This window comes from Typopeltis vanoorti, chromosome 23, assembly GCF_054136105.1.
Source record: "Typopeltis vanoorti isolate ZY-2024b chromosome 23, IOZ_Tvanoo_1.0, whole genome shotgun sequence".
NCBI lineage: Eukaryota > Metazoa > Arthropoda > Arachnida > Uropygi > Thelyphonidae > Typopeltis > Typopeltis vanoorti.
Genome location: NC_143571.1, coordinates 57656914 through 57679389, shown reverse-complemented (window position 1 = coordinate 57679389; position 22476 = coordinate 57656914). Strand labels below are relative to the sequence as shown.

Sequence of the window (22476 nt, the reverse complement as noted above, 5' to 3'; positions counted from 1 at the left end):
AGGGAGAGAAAAAAAATGAATGTGAGAATTACAGAGGTATTTCCCTACTGAGTGTTCCTGGCAAGATCTATGCAAGTATACTTAAGAAACGGTTGAGAAGAATTATGGAAGAAAAGCTTGGTGAAGAACAAGCTGGATTCAGGCCAAATAGAACCTGTCAGGATCAGATCTTCACTTTACGACAAATAGTTGAGAAAGCATGGGAATATAAAAGATCTGTATTTAAGTTTTGTCGATCTGGAAAAGGCATATGACAAGGTTCCAAGAGAGAAGCTATTCAATACGCTACAGTTATATGGTGTCAATGAGACATTATTTCAAGCAATACTTAGTCTTTATATGAGTTGTAAGTCAGCAGTTAGAATTGAAGGAAGTACAGGAAGATGGTTTAATGTTAAATCTCGTATGAGACAAGGATGTACATTATTATCCCCTCTATTATTCATTATCTATATAGATCATATTATGAAAGAAAGTGGTACTAAACATGATAAAAAAATTGGAGATGTTAATGTCAGCTCTTTGCTTTATGCAGATGATGTTATACTTCTAAATAAATCTGCTACAAGTCTGCAAGATTACCTTACTAAATCGAATAACTGTTGTAATAGATATGGTATGAAGGTCAGCAATAAAAAGACAAAGACAATGAAAATAGGCAGAATCATTGAAAATGTCAACTGCATTGTGAACGGAGAACCTGTGGAACAAGTAAAACATTTCGGCTACTTAGGCACGATTTTTAGTGCAGATAGGAAATTAAATATGGAAATAGACAACAGAATCAAGAAAGCTGGAATGATAGGAAGTCAATTGAATAAGTTCATATGGAATAAGAGAGAAATTAGTCAGAACACTAAATTAACTGTATACAAGACAGTGTTCAAACCAATTTTAACTTATGGATCTGATGGGTCAAAAGTAAAACACTTGACCAAAGACTAGAGACTGCAGATATGAGAATCCTGAGATTAGAGACGTGAACAGTTGACATCAATGGCAATATCATTAAAAACGAGGATATTAGGAAAGAACTTGACATTGTCAGCATCCAGGAATGTGTTAGCAGAGCTAATCTCAGGTTGTAATGTCACTTAATCAAAATGGGCGAAGAAAGATTAACAAAACAAGTGTTCTCTGCCAGGTTGGCAGCAAAACGATCCAGAGGAAGACTAAGATATAGGTGGATTGATATGGTACAAAGTGCCTTAGACGATAGAAATATAAGATCTGATAATGTTGTAGTCTTGACAAGTAACAGACTGATTTGGAGGAAAATTGTAGATAGGAAGTTAGTAATGACATAAATTTTTCATGTAGTACTATCATATCCTGTACTCCTTGAGGGTATATGTCAGGAATTTGATGATGATGATAAAAAGAAGACAAACTGGAATCTGGTATTCTCTGCATCTTTCTGTTAGTTGAGTAGTAGTTTGAATGTGATCTATTGTCAAAGCCTTTTTTTGAAACCAGCCTGTTCTTTCAGCTATTTTCATTGACTGACTATACAGGTAAGCTTAATGCTTTATTGTTAGATCGGGCTACCTACCCTATTGAATATGATCCCACCAGTTCCCAAATTAGAACACTTAAAAGGCTCCTTAAACAAAATGTGCCATTACGTCCCATAGTGGATTGCATTGACTCCCCTACATACAAATTAGCCAAACATTTAGCCAAAGCGCTCACACGCTATACTGGCAACACACCATCACACGTAAAAAAACTCTGACCACTTCAAAACCAGTATAGAAAAACTTCTCACTCCAACACACTGACCTAATGGTCAGTTTTGACATCTCCTCCCTATTCACAAATGTGAATAGGGAGGAGATGATGAACTCAAGGAAACCTTAGAGTTCATCAAAACCAAATTTCCTCCTGATATCTCAGCCCTATTTCAGTTCACAATGAACTCGGGCTCTTTCGTTTGTCAAGGAAAATTCTACAAACAGATAGAGGGGACAGCCATGGGTTCACTACTTTCCCCACACCTGGCCAACTTCTTTATGGGGATTTTTGGAGAGAAAGCCTTAAACTCAGTCCCACAAAAACCACTGTTTGGCTACATAGCTATGATGTGTTCGCTATTTGGCCACATGGCTCAGATACACTCCACTACTTCCTAACACACTTAAACAACAAACACCCCAGAATCCAGTTCACCTTGAAAAAAGAAGAAAACAACAGTCTCCCTTTCCTAGACACTTTAATTACTCGCCAGCCTGATGGAACCTTGGCTTTCTCTGTTTACAGAAAACCTGTACAGGCAGATACATTCACCAGCAATTCCCCCCCCTCCCCTCCCCCCACAACAAGAATATGGGGTTATAAAAATCCTATATAACTGGGCAAAATTATTCTGTTCAGATGACAGCGCCTTAACCACTAAAACCACATCCTTAACACATTCTTAGCCAATGGCTACAACTCCCAAAAATATTAAAACCAGTTAACCCCTCACACTCACACACACACACACACACACACACACTCACACACACACACTCACACACACACACACACACACACACACACACACACACACACACACACACACACACACACACACACACACACACGTTCATAACAAAGATTACACTAAATCCATCACCATTCCCTATATCCGCACCATCTCTGAAAAGTTAACCAAATATAAGAAATTAGCATCCCTTATCTACTCTACCAAAGACCCGCCACTTCTCCTAGACCTGTCTGGAGTATGCAAGGTCCCTTGCAGCTGTAAACTCCTACTTTGGCCAAACAGGCAGGACAGTGAATGTCAGGATATCTGAACACATCTGGTTTCACCAATATAGCCACTCTGGGCTTGCAGACCATGTTCTGGATACCCACCACAGAATATTCTGGAAGAAAGCCACTTTACTACCAGCAAGTTTAAATATGAAAGATTGTTCATGGAATCAGCCTCAGCTCTAAAAAAACTTTCCAAATCTCAACAAATTTGGGTGCATGAGGCTGCCCCAAATTTGGGAAGCTTGCATCATGAGAAATTCAGCCCAACCAAGATAACCCAATATAGCCTGCTATGGGGGCACCTTTAGGACTCTAGGAACAATGTTAGTTTTCTCTTTTCTGCCTCATTTGCTTTTTGGTAGTGCCTGCATGTATGTGTCATAGTTTTATGTTCCCATGAAGATGCTGATGTGACATTGCCGAAATTTAGGAAGTATTTATTAAAGTTTCTTTTAATTAATATTCCAGTATACGTTGTAATTTTCTGAAATAATTTAATAGTCATGTTACCAACATATAAGCTTATCTACAAGAATTCTTCTTTGTCAGCTGTTGAAGTAGGTGCATAGACTACTACTATTTTTATTGTTACTGATTCTCCTATTTTTAATTTTAGTGTTCCTAGTCATTCAGAATGGATTGTGCAAGAAATTATATTTTTAGTTAGCTTTTCATTTATGATGAAGCCAACTCCTCCAGCCCTTAAAGCATTATCTAAATCATCCAAGAAAATTTGGTTGCCATTGTTTCATTTTGCTGTTAATTCAGAGCTTCTTTGGGTTTCACAACTAACAAGGACATCAAACTTTACGTTTTGCAGTTCTCAAAACAGGAAATCAATATGGGAGTCGGAAGATAGAGTTTGAGTGTTGAAAGAACCAATAAATTAGGTCGAATTTCCAGATGGTGGTCTACCTTTCTCTGTGGGATTCTTTGCACTCCCTGCTCCTTCAGATTTCTCACCACCACCTTGGTGGGATTGCAGAGCCATGCAGGACTGGGGGGCCTTTTTCTTCTACTTGCTGGCATATTTACAGTGGTCTACAGCACTCCTCCTGACCATGGTTCTGAAGTGCGCCTTTGGTCTGCATCTCCTTATTCATTATTCAGAGTTGCCCACTTGGGCTTCCCTCATCTACCACCTGAGGGATGTGTTTGGTAGGGGGTGAGGGCCCCCCCCTCAACATGAAGATAATCTTCTTGAATGGTGAGTAACATCAAGTAGAGTAATGTGGACAAACATCAAAACAGAAAATTGGATAGCAAGACTTATTTCTTCCTATGGTCTTACAAAAGGTTCTATTAAGGAAGAAGTGGAGAAATTTTTCAAGTAATTAGAAAAGGATGTTGACATTAAAGAAAATGTTAGTCCTTGTTAGAGATCTGAACAAATATATATAGAACAGATTTGGAAAATTTGAAGAAAAGAGCAAAACTAATAACAGTGATAAGTTCCTGCTTGATTTCTGTTCAGGACATAGATTAGTAATGACATTAGTCATTACTAATACCATGCTCCAACATAAAGATGCACACAAATTCACATGAAGAGAAGACAATAGTTTTGTTGAATATGTTGTGCTGATAGCCATATTTTGTGTCCCACACCACTGATAGCAGTGGTGTAGGACACAAAAGTATAAAGGGGATTTGAAATAGGAAGTGATCATCATTCAGTTTTGAGCAGGGTGAAATTTCATAGTAGTCTTTCCTCTATTACTAGTCTTTCAACAGTCTTCAGAACATATTGCCACCATCCTAATATTTATCTTCCATGTTCTTATCAGTCTTCCCATGACTTTTGTTTAGCTACTTTATAATTTCCTAATTTGTACTTCAGCATGTAACCTTTTCATATACTTTGCCACTTCCCAGGTCAGTACAGTGTGATTACTTTCATTAACTGGGGGCAGAACGGTTGGGTCTTTAACTGAAAATCCCATCTGACATCATAATCAGGTCTAACACTTCTTGAGTTCTTTCTGTCACTTGCTGCTTGAGCCTTGTCTCACAACGTTTCACAAGGCTTTTCACAACGTTTCAGTAAATTTAGCTTCGTTCTTTGGGGACATCATGAGATTTCACCACTGCCAATCAATGTTCAAATAATTGAACTCATAGTAATTACTCATTTCACATTACTCTTTCCACCATTCCTAATCTCATTCAACAGTTCTGCAGAACAATTCACTAACTTATTGATTTTTGTATTGTTACCAAAGTCTCCTGTGACTTCTGTGTAGCTGCTTTTATACATTGCTTTGCTTTCTTACACTTACCTCTGTAATCTCAGAAGAACACATTTAAGCTTGTTAATAACTTTCAGCATGCTTTCTTCTTTTCTATTATTGTCTCTTTAACTTCCTGACTCCATCATTGAGTTTTATCCTTGTAGACATCCATATGCCTCTCTGACTGAACCAATCAGTGGTATTAGAGTCTGCCACTGAATCTTTAAGGTTCTTGCATTTTCAAACTCCATATTTCCTTGAATAATATTTGTATATTTGAGCCTATAGTTCACCTCTGTAATTTGCTGAACTGATTCTGTTTAAAACTTTTCTACAAATTATTTTTTTTCAGTATGAAATTCATTTGCATTTTGCTTAAAACTAAATGATCATTTAGTTTGTGAGAAATTGTTAATAGTTATCTAATTTATCACACATTACTTTTCTTCCTTTCTTAATTCTGATTTTTCTCCACTAGCACTTTAATTGGGGTATCAACACGAAACACTGGCACTATGTTCTCCCCATGCAAAGTAGAAATAGTAGGATATGAACCTGAAATGGTTGGATGTAAGTATGCCTGAATTTTCACCTTCGCACAAGCAACTTAATGTTAATATAAATGAATTAAGAAAACAAAAATTATTACATACTTTACCAGTAATTTCTTACATAAAGTCTATTAGTAATTAATTAATGTATAATAATTGCAATTAATGTATAATTGTAAATAATCATTGGTGTTTTAGTGAAGAATGTTTTAAAGAGCAGATCTAATTGCCAAGTTTTTAATAAAAATAAAGTTATTGACAGTTTTCTTCAGTCTTATATGTGTCAAAGAGCATAAGAGATATATATTCACCACTGAACTATTCTTTGCTTTATTTGGCTGATCTGATGCCAGTCATGCAGTTTTACTTATTGAAAATGGTAATGCTATATTGAGATATGATGATAGTATCTGATGATAATATGCTATATTGAGATTTGATGATAGATTAGCAAAACAAGTGTTCTCTGCCAAGTTGGCAGGAAAATGACCCAGAGGAAGACCAAGATATAGATGGATTGATACGGTACAAAGTGCCTTAGACGATAGAAATATAAGATCTGGTAATGTTGGAGTCTTGACAAGTAACAGACTAATTTGGAGGAAAATTGTAGATAGGAAGTTAGTAATGATGTAAATTTTTCATGTAGTACTATCGTATCCTGTACACCCCTTGAGGGTATACATGGCAGGAATTTGATGATGATGATGATAGTATCTGATGGACACATGAAGAAAATAATATATTATTAGATATTAGACAGGAACAAAGATTATGTGATCAAGGAGGGGAGAGTTGTCCACAGCTCCTTTTTATGGTTTATGAAATGAAAAGAAAACCATATAATGTTATTTATTGATCCAATAATATTCAAATAGAAACACAGGAATGTTCCAAAACAGTGCTTGTTTAAATAGGCATTAAAGCTTGTGAGTACAAACATTAATATTTGGAAAAATGCTATGCTTAAAGATTGAATGTGCTAACTTTTTTCTCCACACATACACACAATTTTATAAATGATATGAGAAAAAGGTTGACACACTTTTCAAACTGTGTATGGGTTAATAAAATAATTAGTGTACTATATGGTCTATTATTTTAATTTTTATTTAATTCTCATACATATATGAGTATACATAATTGAGTTGCATTTTATATATTTTATAATCTATATACGTCTGCACGGTTAGCTTAGTGGCTGTGTGCTTCGCAACCATATGTCTGGGGAAGGAGTGTCTTAAGTTCGATTCCTGTTGGAGATGTGAGGAGCTGAAGGATCTTCCTCAGCCATAGCCAAGTCAGCCAGTCTTGGGCGTGGACAGTTGGTTTTTTCCCCCCAGTTTAACCTGAGGTTTTTCATTCCACAAACAGGCAAACTGGACCCGTGAACATACAGGATACAGCCATAGATATACAGCAAGGAAGGCAATGGGAAACCACTTTGCTCATAGTCACTTCCCTAGTATAGTAGCATAGCTGCCCGTAACATCCATATGGATGAATAGGAAACTAATCATCATAATCTATATACACTATCTGATCAAAAGTATCTGGAGACCTACTCGAAACTATAATCAGACTTTCCTTGTGACACACTTTCCAGTAGTGGACATTAATACAGAACACAGGAAAGGAGTGAATCCACCCTTTGCTTCTATGACAGCTCTCACTCTGGTGGGGAGACTTTCTACCAGGTGTCGGAACGTCTCTCGAGGAATGGCAGCCCATTCTTCCTGAAGAGCTGTAGCCAGAGCAGTTTGTGATGTGGGTCGTTGGGGTCTTGAGTGAAGTCAACATTCTAATTCATCCCAAAGGTGTTCTATGAGATTCAGGTCAGGGCTCTGAGCCAGCCAGTCCATTTCTGGAATGTTATTGTCCACAAACCATTCCATCACAAACCTTACTTTATGGCAGGTAGCAATGTCATGCTGATACAGACAATAGTCATCATCGAATTGATCTTCTACTGTAGACAGTACTCAACAGGGGTCAAAATGTCCTTGTACCCCTTCTGCATTTAGATTTCCGTGTAGTGTTATGAGAGGGCCAAGTCCATTCCATGAAAAACACCCCTGCATTGTAACGCCTCCACCTCCAAATTTCACTGTTGGCACTACACAGGTTTGCAGGAATCATTCTCCAGGCATTTGCCACACCCAGACCCTCCCATTGGACTGCTGCATGGTAAAGTGTGATTCATCACTTCAAATCATACGTTTCCAGTGGTGTCGCTCTTTACACCACTGCAGGCGACTCTTAGCATTCACGGGAGAAATATTTGGTTTATGGGCAGCTGCTCGACCATGGAACCCTATTCCTCTTATCTCTCGATGCACAATCATGGTGCTGGCTGGACAGTAGCACTGCAGAACTCCTGGGCGATTGTTTTACTCGATGACTGGCAATTTCCACAAACCATCTTCTTCCATACTCGATGGTCCCTGTCTGTCATTAAACGATGGCTAAAGAGCAGATATACTATAATTAGCATATGTCCTCTAAACTTTGACTCTGTCTGCCACCCCCCCCTAAATCTCTAGCTTCATATTTTTCCTGGAGTACAGTGCCATCAATGTGATAAACGGCTTGTAATCTATTTATCCCAAAGTGCATAACTTTACATTTCTCAACATTAAACTGACATCCATTAACTTTTGTCCATACTCACAGCCTATTTAAATCGTCCTACAAGCTCTCCACATCTCCTTGATTATCTATTACTCTACAAATTTCGCATCATCAGCAAACAACTGAATATTTCCTTCCAGGTTATTTCCTATGTCATTTATGTACAAATTAAACAGCAATAGTTCCAGCACAGAACCTTGTGGCCTGTCACCTGTTTTTGCCTCAATTCTGCCTCTCCATATACCACTTTTTGATATCTGTTTAGCAATCACCCTCTTATCCACTTAATCAGTGTCATATCCATCCCATTTGTTTTAATTTGCATAACAGTGTCTTCCATGTGATAATCTATGAATTGCCTTTACAAAATCATTGTGTAGCCATGTCCTTTATCCAACTCAGCTGTTACTCTATTATAAAAAGTTGGTAAATTACTAAGGCATGACCAACCCTTCACAAAACCATGTTGACCCTCATAACAGTATCATATTTTTATCTACTCATTCTTGAATTCTCTTTTTTACCAATTTTTCTCCTAAATAAATCCAGTACCAGTCTGCAGCATTTCCTGATTAAATTACTGATTGGCCTATAATTTGCTACTGTAGTCTTAGAATCTCCCTTATTCAAAGGAATAATTTTTCCCTCTTTTCACTACCAGAGCCGAGACTTAAATTAAACAGCTTAATCAAAGGCATTGCCAGTTTTCTTGCACATTCTTGCAAAATCCTAGCTGTATTTTGCAAGTAATCCATCTAATCCCACAGCTATATTTACATTGAGATTCTGCATATCATAAGGACCTCTAATTCATCCACCTCTGTTCCCACATTAGTGTCTGTCACATAGGTCAGTGGTGGCAAACCTTTTTATGTCCACGTGCTAAAAATTTACAAATCAAGTTGCTGACGCATCCGGCACGTCAGCAACTAATTAATCAACTAATTAATTAATTGATTTTGCCTTCCTTGCCATGCTGGTCACCTTTCTTGCCTGAGCCTAGTGCTGTTCATGAGTTTGCTGGTCACCTTTCTCTTTATATAACCTTCACAGCATTTTCTTCTTCTTCTGCAGCTTGTGCTTATTGATATTACTCATCCATCTAACTCCTATTCGATTAACCCTCCTTAACCGAGGTATACAATTTAATACTGCTTCCTCTAGATGACCCTTAACTATATTCTATGCACTACTAACATCCTTACCCTGCAGCGTTTTATGCCATGGTACAGATTTAAGCTTCTTCTTAAACATGTCATAATCACCTGCCTTGTAGTTCCACAAATATCACTTCCTGAATTTTCCTCATGTTTTATGATTTCTCAAGTCAAGACCTCATGGTCACTTTCACCAGTTGGAGGCAATGTTGTGACCAGGTCCAATACTCTCCCGTTCCTAGTTCCCCTCCAGCTGCCTTAAGTAATTATCTCTCAACCGGTGTATAAATTATATTTCCTTTTTGCCATGTGTTGAAGTTCCCCATAATAATCACTCCACCTGTACTCGTACTAATTTGGCGATGCATGTCTTCCAGATCATCTGTGGAATTCCCTGGCCTATAGCAACAACCAACTGTATATTTTGTCTTAATGGTCTTGATCTCACACAAGATTCCTTCAAATGAGCAGCCACCCTCCTGGCTGGCTCCTATTCTTTTTGGTTGCAATTCATCTACTATCATGAACAGCACCCCTTCCCCATCCTATCTTCCCTGAAAATACTAAACCCTTCAGTCCCTAACTACATCATCTGCTGTTAGCCAAGTCTCTCTAATGTCTATAACATTTGGCAAGGTTGCACTAATCAATGCCCAAAACTCATCCCTCTTGTTCCTGATACTTCTGGGATTAGTATATAAAAACGGCAACATCCCTTTATTCCCCCCACCCACCTTTACTTTCTGAATTGACTAACCTATTCAATATTTTTGGTTGAGAGACTAGATTTCTCTCTTGTTCATTCTCACACTCACTTGCTTCATGGTTGCCTTCACACGAACTCACTTGCTTCCACCCTGATTGCTTAAGTTTCCCTGAATTTGCATGTCTGCATGCTCAGTGAACAATGCCTTCTCCAGACATCTCACACCAAAACCATTCAGATGCAGTCCATTTGCATTGTACAAATTCTTTCTGTCAAACAGACCACAAATTTTACATCATTCCTTTTGCACATTATGTATAGACTCATTGGTTATCAATGCCCTCCTTCTCAGTTCGCCTCTATCACAGCATGGTAGGAGACTTACAATCTACACCTTCTCGTTCTTCAGTTTTGCTTCTTCTAAAAACTCCTTTACATCCTCCCTCACAGAATACTTCTCACTTCTCAAATCACTGGTACCAACCAAGACAATCATTTCCTTTGACTTCCCTTTTTGCATCTGGGTGGTGTTGCTAACATCATGAATTTTTGCACCCAGGAAACATGATTTTGTTATACTTTCATTAAGTACTCCCCTGATTATTGAGTGTCCATACATAATTTTCTCCTTAACTTGTCTTTCTTGATCTTTATTATTCTTTTGGATCACCTGCATTTTTCTTTTTTCAGCCGTGATTAACTCTTGCCAATTCTGCAGTTTTTCAATTTTGTGCTTTGTTCTATGAAGGATAACATTTAAGCATGCTATTTCTTTATTGATATCCATTTCGTTCTCCTCTATTTCACATTATTAACATCATTTTCCATCTTATTGTCAGTATTTGATGCATTCTTGTCACCACAGACACTCACTTTTAAAACAGTACATATTCTCTCTCCAGTTTTCACTTTCTTCCACATATTCTCCAATTTTCTCGATGCATACATTTCGCCACAAATTCAATTGCCAGACAACATGGTCTTTGTCCATTGTTCATTGCATTGGTGCCATGCTGACAATATTACAATAAAAATGTTATAAATATACTAATACCCTAAAAACATGAAAATCTACACTAATATACACTCCAGTACTTTAATTTTCTGGTGAAAAAAATACAATAAAAATCGTTAATTTCACACAAGCACTAAATTACATGACCACTTGCAGTATAACCTCAAACCCGAATTCCGAATAAAACATTCAACTATTTAGGCACAATTTTTAGTGATCATCATCATCAAATTCCTGACATGTACAATCAAGAGGTGTTCAGGATATTATGATAGTACTACATGAAGAACTTACACCATTACTAACTTCCTATTAACAATTGTCCTATAATTCGATCTGTTAATCTGTCAAGACTCCAACATTATCAGATCTTATATTTCTTCTTCTACGGACTTTTTACTGAATCAGTCCACCTTTATCTTGGTTTTCCTATGAGTCTTTTCCTGCCATCCTGGCAGAAAACACTAGTTTTGCTAATCTTTCCTCTCCCATTTTGCTAATCTTTCCTCTCCCGAGTGACCATACCAGCCAAGATTGGCTGTGCTAACACATTCCTGGATGCTAACAATGTCAAATTCTTTCCTAATATCCTCGTTTTTAATATGATATTGCAATTGATGCCATCTGTTCACATCCCTGATCTTTCTCAATACTCTCATAACTGTGATCTCTAGTCTTTGGTCAAGTGTTTTACTTTTGACCCAGGTCTCAGATCCATAAGTTAAAATTGGTTTGAACACTGTCTTGCATACAGAATTTTCTCTTATTCCATATAAATTTATTCAGTTGACATCCTACCATACCAACCAGCTTTGTTGATTCTGTTGTCTATTTCCATATTTAATTTACTATCTTCACTAAAAATTATGCCTAGGTAGCTAAATGTTTTACTTGTTCTAGGTTCTCCATTCGCCATTCAGCTGATATTTTCAATGCTTCTGCCTATTTTCATTGTCTTTGGCTTGTTATAACAGTTATTCAATTCAGTCAGGGAATCTTGCAGAGTTGTAGTGGATTTATTTAGGAGTATAACGTCATCTGCATAAAGCATTAACATCTCCAATTTTGATATTGGGTTTAATACCACTTTCCTTCATAATCTGATCCATGTAAATAATGGACATCCTTGTGTGACACCAGATTTAACATCAAATCATCTTCCTGTACTTCAATTTTAACTGCTGACTGCCATTTCAAAGACTAAGTATTGCTTGATATAATGCCCCATTGACACCATATAACTGTAGTGTTTTTAATAGCTTTTCTCTGGGCATCTTGTCATATTCCTTTTGCAGATCTACAAAACTGAAATGCAGATCTCTGTTATATTCCCATGATTTCTCAACTATTTCTCGTCAAGTGAAAATCTGTTCCTGACAGCCTCTATTTGGCCCGATTCCAGATCTTCACCAAGCTTCCCTTCCACAATCCTCAACCGTTTTGCAATTATATTTGTGTAACTCTTACTGGGAGCACTCAGTAGGGAAATACCTCTGTAATTCTCACATTCAGTTTTATTTTCATTTTTGTATATGGGTACTATGCTTTACACCACTCATCTGAAATTCGATCCTCTGTCCAGGCACTATGCAGTGCAGCCACATCATGACTTTTATACCTCCATACTAGAGCATTTCTGGTTGAATATCATGTACTCCTGCTGCGTTTCCACATTTCTTGCTTTTGATGGGTTTTTTTACTTCAAGTATGGATATGTATTCCTGATTGCATGCTTGTTGAGCGTTTTTTACCACTGTGCTGTCACTGCTTGTTTCATTTAGCAACTTTTTAATTACTCCATACATCAAGGGTAGCTTTTTCTCCAGTTTTCATGTCACCTATATCATCTCTAATTCCTTTTACCACACTCTTTCCTCCATTTCCTTTTCGATAGCCTCCAGAATATTCTGCCCTCTTCCTGATATATATTTTCTATGTTCTTGCCATAGTCTTTCCCCATGACTTTTGTTTAGCTAGTTTTGCACAGTGTTTATCTTTCTTACATTTTTCTCTGTATTCTCTAAGAGCACAAGCTGACTTATTTGTCAGGAACTTTCGATATACTTTTCTTTCACTGCCTCTTTAACTTCAAGTGTCTGCCATGGAGTGCTGATTTTTCTATCCTTGCAGGCCTTGCCACATACCTCTCTGGCTGAATCAATGCTTTCTTCAGGACTTGCCACTGAATCTCCAAGGTTTGGTTCCTGTTCTCAATCCCTTTCACTTTTCTTGAATAATGTTTGTGTATTTTAGTCTACAGTTCACATATAAGAGCTGCTCAACTTTTATTTGTTTTAAAGCTTTCATACAGGTTATTTTCAATATGAAATTCAATTTTATCCTTCTCAAGATTAAATGGCAATCACTTCCAATTTCCAATCCAATTTCAAATTTGAAATTGGAAGTGATTGCCATTTAATCTTGAGAAGGATGCATGCACTCCAGCATCCTGCACCAGTGATAAACCATCACTATCAACAATAACATAGTCAACGAGTCTTATCTTATTCCTTGCCTCTTCTCCCCGTGTGAATTTATACATTTTAATTTTGGAATATTTTCTTAGTGATAACCAGTTCATGTTCTGAGCAGAAATATTTGCCACTATTATTAGCTTTGCACTTTGCTCTTTTCTCCAAATTATTTCTGTATGTCTGACAGTTATTTCCTACTTTGCTATTTAGATCCTGGGGTGCTTAAGGGTAAAAGCTGTATAACTGAGAGGAGACCTCCACATAGCCTTTAAAGGAATGCGGAGAACCGACCAGGGCTTCTAACCTAATGTCCAATCCTCACCTTCTCGTGGTGCACCCTGTTGGATATCTACTTGGATACTGAACGAACGAGGATGGGCTGGCAATTTGGGATTTAGCTGAGCATATTGTATTCTTATTGGCTTAAACCAATATACAAAATGATGGTACAACATGACAAAATTTCATGCCGGCTGGGGCGTTGCCTCGGTTAAACAAGGCCCCCGTTGTTTTCGCCAGGGAACCAGGCAAACAGCGATAAGTCAGCTACTGGAACAAATCTGAAAGCACACCCCCAACTCAACATCACCAGAGTTAAAAATCGGTACTATCAACATAAGAAGCCTGAATGGCAAAGAAATGGAGCTAGCTGAGGAATTAGATAAGTACCAGATCGACATAATAGGGGTGACTGAAACAAAATAAGACCAAAACCGGTGAGATCTTTCTGAGCAATAAATACAAAATGTTATATTCAGGAAATGACAATCAAGGAAAAAAAGTATTAGCCATAGTGTTCAACACAAAATACGAGGCTAATCTTCTTGAATGGCAGTCAGTCTCAAGTAGAGTGATGTGGGCTAATATCAGAATGGGGAATTGGACAATGAGATTTATTTGTGCCTATGGTCTCGCAGAGGTTCTACTGAGGTAAAAGTGGAGGAATTTTTTGATGCTTTAGAAAAAGCAACTGACACAATGAAAAAGGAAAAGTTGGTCCTTGTTGGAGATCTAAATAGCAGAGTTGGAAATGATTATCAGACATACAAAAATATTTTGTGAAAATTTGGAGAAAAGAGCAAAGCTAATAATAATGCAAATACCTGTTGGATTTCTGCTCAGGACATGGACTGGTTATTACTAACACCATGTTCCAATATAAAAATGTACACAAATTCACATGGAGAGAAGAAGCAAGGAATAAGAAAAGTCTCAATGACTATGTTATTGTTGATAGTGATGTTTTCACCCAGTTGCAGGACACCAGAGTGTACAGAGGATTTGAAATTGGAAGTGATCACTATTTAGTCTTGAGCAGGATAAAACTGAATTTCATATTGAAAAAGAATAACATATAAGAAAGTTCTAAAGCGAATAAAAGTCAAGCAGCTCTAAGATGTGAACTGTAGACTAAAATACACAAAGATTATTGAAGAAAAAATGAAAGAGTTTGAGAATAGGAACCAAACCTTGGAGTTTCGGTGGCAAGCCTTGAAGAAAGCCCTGATTGACTCAGCTAGAGAGGCATGTGGTGAGGTTGTCTGCAAGAATAGAAAAATCAGAACTCCATGGTGAACACAGGAAGTGAAAGAGGGTGAAGGAAAAGAAGAAAGCATATCAAAAGTTCCTGGCAAATAATTCAGTTTGTGCTCTTAGAGAATACAGAGACAAGTGTAAGAGAGCGAAACACTGTGTAAAACTAGCTAAACAAAAGTCATGGGAGGACTTTGGCAAGAACGTAGAAAATAAATATCAAGAAGGTGTTAAAGATATTTTGAAGGTTGTTGAAGAAGCTTAGAAATGGAGGAAAGAGTGCTGTAAAAGGAATTAAAGATGATAAAGTTGTCATGAAAATGGGAGAAAAAGATTTTCTTGAAGTGTGGAGTAATTACTTCGAAAAATTGCTAAATGAAACAAGCATTGATAGCACAGTGGTAAAAACCACTCAAGAGGCATACAGTCAGGAATACATATCCATACTTGAAGTAGAAAAAGCCATCAAAGGCTTGAAATGTGGAAATGCAGCAGGAGTAGATGATATTCGACGAGAAATGCTGAAGTATGGTGTTATAAAAGTCTTACAGTGGCTGCACTGCATAGTTCAGAAAGCCTGGATAAAGGGACGAATTCCCAATGATTGGAGTAGAGTTCTAATAGTACCCATATATAAAAAGGGAAATAAAACTGAATGTGAGAATTACAGAAGTATTTCCCTACTGAGTGTTCCTGGTAAGATCTATGCAAGTATACTTGAGAAACGGTTGAGAAGAATTGTGGATGAAAAGCGTGGTGAAGAACAAGCTGGATTCAGGCCAATTAGAGGCTGTCAGAATTAGATCTTCACTTTTACGACAAATAGTTGAGAAAGCATGGGAATATAACAAAGATCTGTATTCAGGTTTTGTTGATCTGGAAAAGGCATATGACAAAGTGCCCAGAGAGAAGCTATGCAATACGCTATAGTTATATGGTGTCAATTGGGCATTATATCAAGCAATACTTGGTCTTTATTTGAGTTGTAAGTCATCATCAAATTCCTGCCATGTATCCTCAAGGGGTGTACAGGATATGATAGTCCTATATAAAAAATGTACATCATTAAACTTCCTATCTACAATTCTCCTCCAAATCAGTCTGTTACTTGTCAAGACTCCAACATTATCAGATCTTATATTTCTATCGTCTTAGGCATTTTGAATCGTATCAATCCACCTATATCTTGGTCTTCCTCTGGGTCATTTTGCTGCCAACATTGCAGAGAACACTTGTTTTGTTAATCTTTCTTCGCCCATTCTGTTTAAGTGACCATATCACCTGAGATTAGCTCTGCTAACGCATTTCACTTACAACTCTAATAAAGACTAAGTATTGCTTGAAATAAGGTCCCATTGACACCATATAACTGTAGCGTATTGAATAGCTTCTCTCTTGGCTCCTGGTCTTAAATACAGATCTTTGTTATATTCCCATGCTTTCTCGACTGTTTGTCGTAAAGTGAAGATCTGATCCTGACAGCCTCTATTTGGCCTGAATTCAGCTTGTTCTTCACCCAGCTCTTCTTCCACAATTCTTCTCAACCGTTTCTCAAGTATACTTGCATAGATCTTGCCAGGAACACTCAGTAGGGAAATACCTCTGTAATTCTCACATTCAGATTTATTTCCCTTTTTATATATGGGTACTATGAGAGCTCAACACCAATCATCGGGAATTCATCCCTCTGGCCAGGCATTCTGAACTATGCAGTGCAGCCGCTGTAAGACTTATAACACCATACTTCAGCATTTCTGGTAGAATATCATCTACTCCTGCTGCCTTTCCACATTTCAAGCCTTTGATGGCTTTTTCTACTTCAAGTATGGATATGTATTCTTGACTGCATGCCTGCTCAGCGTTTGTTACAACTGTGCTGTCATCACTGCTTATTTCATTTAACAGTTTTTCAAAGTAATTACTCCATACTTCAAGAATATCTTTTACTCCTGTTTTCATGTCACCTTTATCATCTCTAACTCCTTTTGCAGCACTCTTTCCTCCATTTCTAAGCTTCTTCAACAACCTTCAAAATATCTTAAACACCTTCTTGATATTTATTTTCTACGTTCTTGCCAAAGTCCTCCCATGACTTTTGTTTAGCTAGTTTTACACAGTGTTTCGCTCTCTTACACTTGTCTCTGTATTCTCTAAGAGCACAAACTGAATTATTTGCCAGGAACTTTTGATATGCTTTCTTCTTTTCCTTCACTGCCTCTTTAACTTCCTGTGTCCACCATGGAGTTCTAATTTTTCTGTCGTTGCAGACAACTTCCATCACATGCCTCTCTAGCTAAATCAATCAGGGCTTTCTTCATGGCTTGCCACTGAATCTCCAAGGTTTGATTCCTGTTCTCAAACTTTCATTTTTTCTTCAATAACCTTGTGTATTTTAGTCTACAGTTCACATCTGAGAGATGCTCAACCTTTATTCGCTTTAAAACTTTCTTACATGTTATTCTTTTCAATGTGAAATTCAATTTTATCCTGCTCAAGACTAAATTGTGATCTCTTCCAATTTCAAATCCTCTGTACACTCTGTTGTCCTGCACTAGGGAGAAAACATCACTATCAGCAATAACATAGTCAATGAGACTTTTCTTATTCCTTGCCTCTTATCACCATGTGAATTTGTGCACATTTTTATGTTGAAACATGGTGTTAGTAATAACCAGTCCATGTCCTGAGCAGAAATCGAACAGATATTTGCCATTATTATTAGCTTTGCTCTTTTCTCCAAATTTTCCCAAAATATTTTTGTATGTCTCAGAATCATTTCCTACTCTGCTATTTAGATTCCTGACAATAACAAATTTTCCTTTTTCATTGTGTCAGTTGCTTTCTCTAAAGCCTCAAAATATTCCTCCACTTCTACTTTAGTAGAACGTTCCGTGGGACCATAGGCACAAATAAGTCTCATTGTCCATTTCCCCATTCTCATATTTGCCCACATTACTCTACTTGAGACTGCCTGCCATTCAAGAAGATTAGTCTGGTATTTTGTGTTGAATACTATATCTACTCCTTTTCCTTGATTGTCATTGCCTGAATATAACATTTTGTATTTATTGCCCAGAAAGATCTCACCAGTTTTTGTCTTTTTTGTTTCAATCACCCCTATAATGTCGATCTGGTACTTATCTAATTCCTGAGCTAGCTTCATTTCTTTGTCATTCAGGTTTCTTATGATGATAATACCGATCTTTAACTGTGGTGATGCTGAGTTGGGGGTATGTTTTCGAATTTGTTCCAGTAGCTGACTTTTCGCTCTTTGCACTGGTTCCCTAGCAAAAAAAACGGGGGCCTTGTTTAACCAGGCAACGCCTCAGCCTACATGAAATTTTGTCATGTTGTACCATCCTTTTTATATTTTGGTTTAACCAATAAGAATAAAATTTGGTCGGCTAAATCCCAAATTGCCAGCCCATCCTCGTTCGTTCAGTATCCAAGTAGATATCCAACAGGGTGCACCACGAGAAGGTGAGGATTGGACATTAGGTTAGAAGCCCTGGTCGGTTGTTCTTTGCATTCTTTTAAAGGCTATGTCTCAGTTATACAGCTTTGAGTTGTAAGTCAGTAGTTAGAATTGAAGGAAGTACAGGAAGATGGATTAATGTTAAATCTGGTCTGAGACAAGGATGTACATTATCCCCTCTGTTATTCATTATCTATATGGATCACATTATGAAGGAAAGTGGTATTTAACATGATATCAGGATTGGAGATTCTGATATCATGTTGTTGGATGTCAGCTCTTTGCTTTATGCGGACGATGTTATACTTCTTAATAAATCAGGAACAAGTTTTTAAGATTCCCTAACTAAATTGAATAACTGTTGTAATAGATATGGTATGAAGGTCAGAATTAAAAAGACAAAGAAAATAGGTAGAATTGTTGAAAATGTCAACTTTGTTGTGAACGGGGAACCTGTGGAACAAGTAAAACATTTCAGCTACTTAAGCACGATTTTTAGTGAAGATGGTAAATTAAATATGGAAATTGATAACAGAATCAACAAAGCTGGTATGGTAGGAAGTCAGTTGAATAAATTCATATGGAATAAACGAGAAATTAGCTGTATACAAGACAGTGTTCAAACCAGTTTTAACTTATGGATCTGAGAGCTGGGTTAGAAGTAAAACACTTGACCAAAGACTAGAGACTGCAGATATGAGAGTCCTGAGGAAGATTAGAGGCGTGAACAGATGGCATCAATGGCAATATCATATTAAAAACGAGGATATTAGAAAAGAACTTGACATTGTCAGCATCCAGGAATGCATTAGCAGAGCTAATCTCAGGTGGTATGGTCACTTAAACAGAATAGGGGAAGAAAGATTAGCAAAAAATGTTCTCTGCCAGATTTGCATGAAAACGACCCAGAGGAAGACCAAGATATAGGTGGATTGATATGGTACAAAGTGCCTTAAGGCGATAGGAGGGTACATGTCAGGAATTTGAAGATGATGACATGGACTTTTTTTTTATTTTTTTATTGTGTCAGTTCCTTTCTGTGAAGCCTCAAAAAATTCTTCTACTTCAATCTTAGTAGAACCTTCTATGGGACCATGGGCACAAATAAGTCTCATTGTTCAGTTTCCCATTTTGATATTTCCCACATCACTTTACTTGATATTGCCTGCCATTCAAGATTAGCCTTGTATTTGTGTTGAATACTATAGCTACTCTTTCTTTTCCCTTATTGCCTGAATATAGCATTTTGTATTCATTGCTTAGAAAGATCTCACCAGTTTTTGTTTTATTTTTCTCTTCCAGTCACCGGTATTATGTCGATCTGGTACTTATCCAGTTCCACAGCCATGTCCATTTCTTTGCCATTCAGGCTTCTTATGTTGATAGTACTGATCTTGTACTCTTGTGACATTGAGTTAGAATGTGTTTAGGATTTGTTCCAGTAGCTGACTTTTTGCTGTTCGTCCTGGTTCCCAGTGGGTGACCTTGTTTGACTAGGTGATGCCCCAGATGGCAGGAAATTTTGTCATGTTGTACTATCATTTTATTTGTGGTTTAAGCCACCAATAAGTTTGGAATACAGTTTGGTTGTCCAAATCCCGAATTTCCAGCCCATCCTCTTTTGTTCAGTATCCAGATAGATACCTAACAGGGTGCACCACGAGAAGGTTGAGGATTGGGTATTAGATCAGAAGCCCTGGTCAGTTCGCAGCATTCCTCTAAAAATACCCCCCTTCCCCGTTTCTTTAGTGAACATGACAAATTAAATATGTAAATAGACAACAGAATTAGCAAAGCTGTTATGGTTTGAAGTCAAATTTATATGGAATAAGAGAAAAATTAGTTTAGTGATTTTTCTAATTACCTAAAATTAGAAAAATCACTCAACTAGTTGTATACAAAACAGTATTCAAACCTATTTTAATTTATTGATCTAAGAGCTATGTTAGAAATAAAAAAAATTTGACATTGTAGTCTTCTTCCTTTCCAGGCTTATAGGCCAAGTAGCCTGTTCCGGACTCAATTCCATCTTTTTAAGGGTCTTCCTCTGCATCGAGTACCTTTTGGGTGGTGATTTAGAATTTGTTTAGGTATTCTGCTTCTATTCATTCTTAGTATGTGTTTTTTTCATTTTTCTCCATAGCAAATAACCGTTTCATTTAGGGAGGTTGTAATTCCAAGTTGATTTCTGATTTTGCTGTTTTTCATTTTGTCCATTATTGTGACCCTTTCAGTTCTGCACAGAAATTTCATTTCGGATGATTCAATTCTTCTTTCATCTGCTTTTTTTATTGTCCATATCTCACTGCCATAAAGTAAGGTTAGTTTAGCTACTGTATTCTAGATTCTTATTCATGTTTGTTTTTGTACATAATTGGGTTTAAAAATTTTATTTATAATGCCTGTTACTTTTAAAAAGTTTGATATCTTTGGTTCTATATCAGCTTCATTTTCATATGACATTGTGCAACCTAAATATTTGAATGTATTTACTTGCTCTATTATTTTGTTGTTTATTACTGTTTTGCTTCTTATTGGAGTAGCACCTTTGAAGGCCATGACTTTTGTTTTGTCGGTTGATATTTCCATACCATATGTTTTTATCAGATTATTTAGACTCATGGGCAAGGTTCCCACCCTTGATTCATTTAAATTCCTGAAAACTTAATTCATTTTAGAAATTATGAACTTGACAACTGTGCTATAAATAATTCTTTTAATTTCCTGACGTTTCGATCTTCATATTAAGGTCATCTGGAGTATGTACAAATATACAAGGACAAGCTTATGTTATATTACACACAGTAAGTTAAAGAAACAATGATTTGATCACTGGTTATTCTACTGCATGACCTCTAGTTGAAAAGAAAAAAAAAATTACAAATTAATTATTTAGAAACTACATCAAAGCTAAGTTCTATTTAAGAAAACATGATGAAAACATTCTTTCTTACATATAGTCTTCTTTCAGTAACAATGATGTCCTATTTTTAACATTACAATTGTTATTTTTGATTTAGGATTCTGGATTACCTACAGTCCTGTTTATAGTTCTCTCTTAGAGAGAAAGGTTCCATGGGTAGAATATGTGCCTTCCATATACTTGGGATTTTTAGACCATCATTATTGTTCAGATGGGGTGGTTGATAAGAATCTCACAGACTTCCTTAAATTTGCATTCATACCATATTTTTGTGTGATGTAAACAACTGGTGCTTTTCCAGTCAATTATGTGTAAAGTGTTCAGGGCATGGTCAGAAAGGCCAGCTTCACCATAGTTATTATATTTAATGTGTTGTTTTTGTTCCTTTTGTCTGATAGGAATTGTGCATCCTGTTTCCCCTATATATGGTATATTACAGGTGCAGTAAATACAGTATACTCCAGGGTTGGTCTTTGACGATGTTTTCGTGATCTGGTCCCATGGCCACCCGACACTAGACAGTTTCCTTAGCCACCTTAACAAACAACACAAACTCATACAGTTCACTATTGAGAATGAAAAACAGGACACACTTCCATTTCTAGATACACTTGTCACACATCTTCCTTCTGGCAGTCTTTCCTTCACTGTGTACTGGAAGCTGACACATACTGGCCAATATATATACACATAAACTCCTACCACCACCCAACACAAAAACTAGGTGTCATTAATATTCTAAAAAACAGGGCTTTGAAGATCTGCTCCAATGAACAAGCTCTGAAAGATGAATTTAAAGTTATGAGCAATACTTTTCTAAAAAATGGTTACAGCCAAAACACTATTAACAAAATTCTCTACAAGACCTCAATAAAAAACAAAGATAAACCAGACTACAATAAAACTATAACCATTCCTTACATTAAAGGGACATCAGATAAAATAAACAGAATACTACAAAAATACAACCTCAAAGCCACCTTTAAACCTCCTGCAAAATTAAAAAGCTTACTCAACTCA

General features: G+C 36.9%; 1 protein-coding gene across 1 annotated transcript in view; it reads left to right on the top strand.

The window, feature by feature from the left end:
• Positions 1-22476, top strand: part of LOC150093875 (eukaryotic translation initiation factor 3 subunit F-like) — an 82083-nt gene that overhangs the window by 32781 nt on the left and 26826 nt on the right. Inside the window, exon 5 of the mRNA XM_090412995.1 lies at positions 5470-5561. Coding sequence (XP_090269121.1) covers positions 5470-5561 — 92 coding nt within the window. The remainder of the gene's footprint in view (positions 1-5469; positions 5562-22476) is intronic.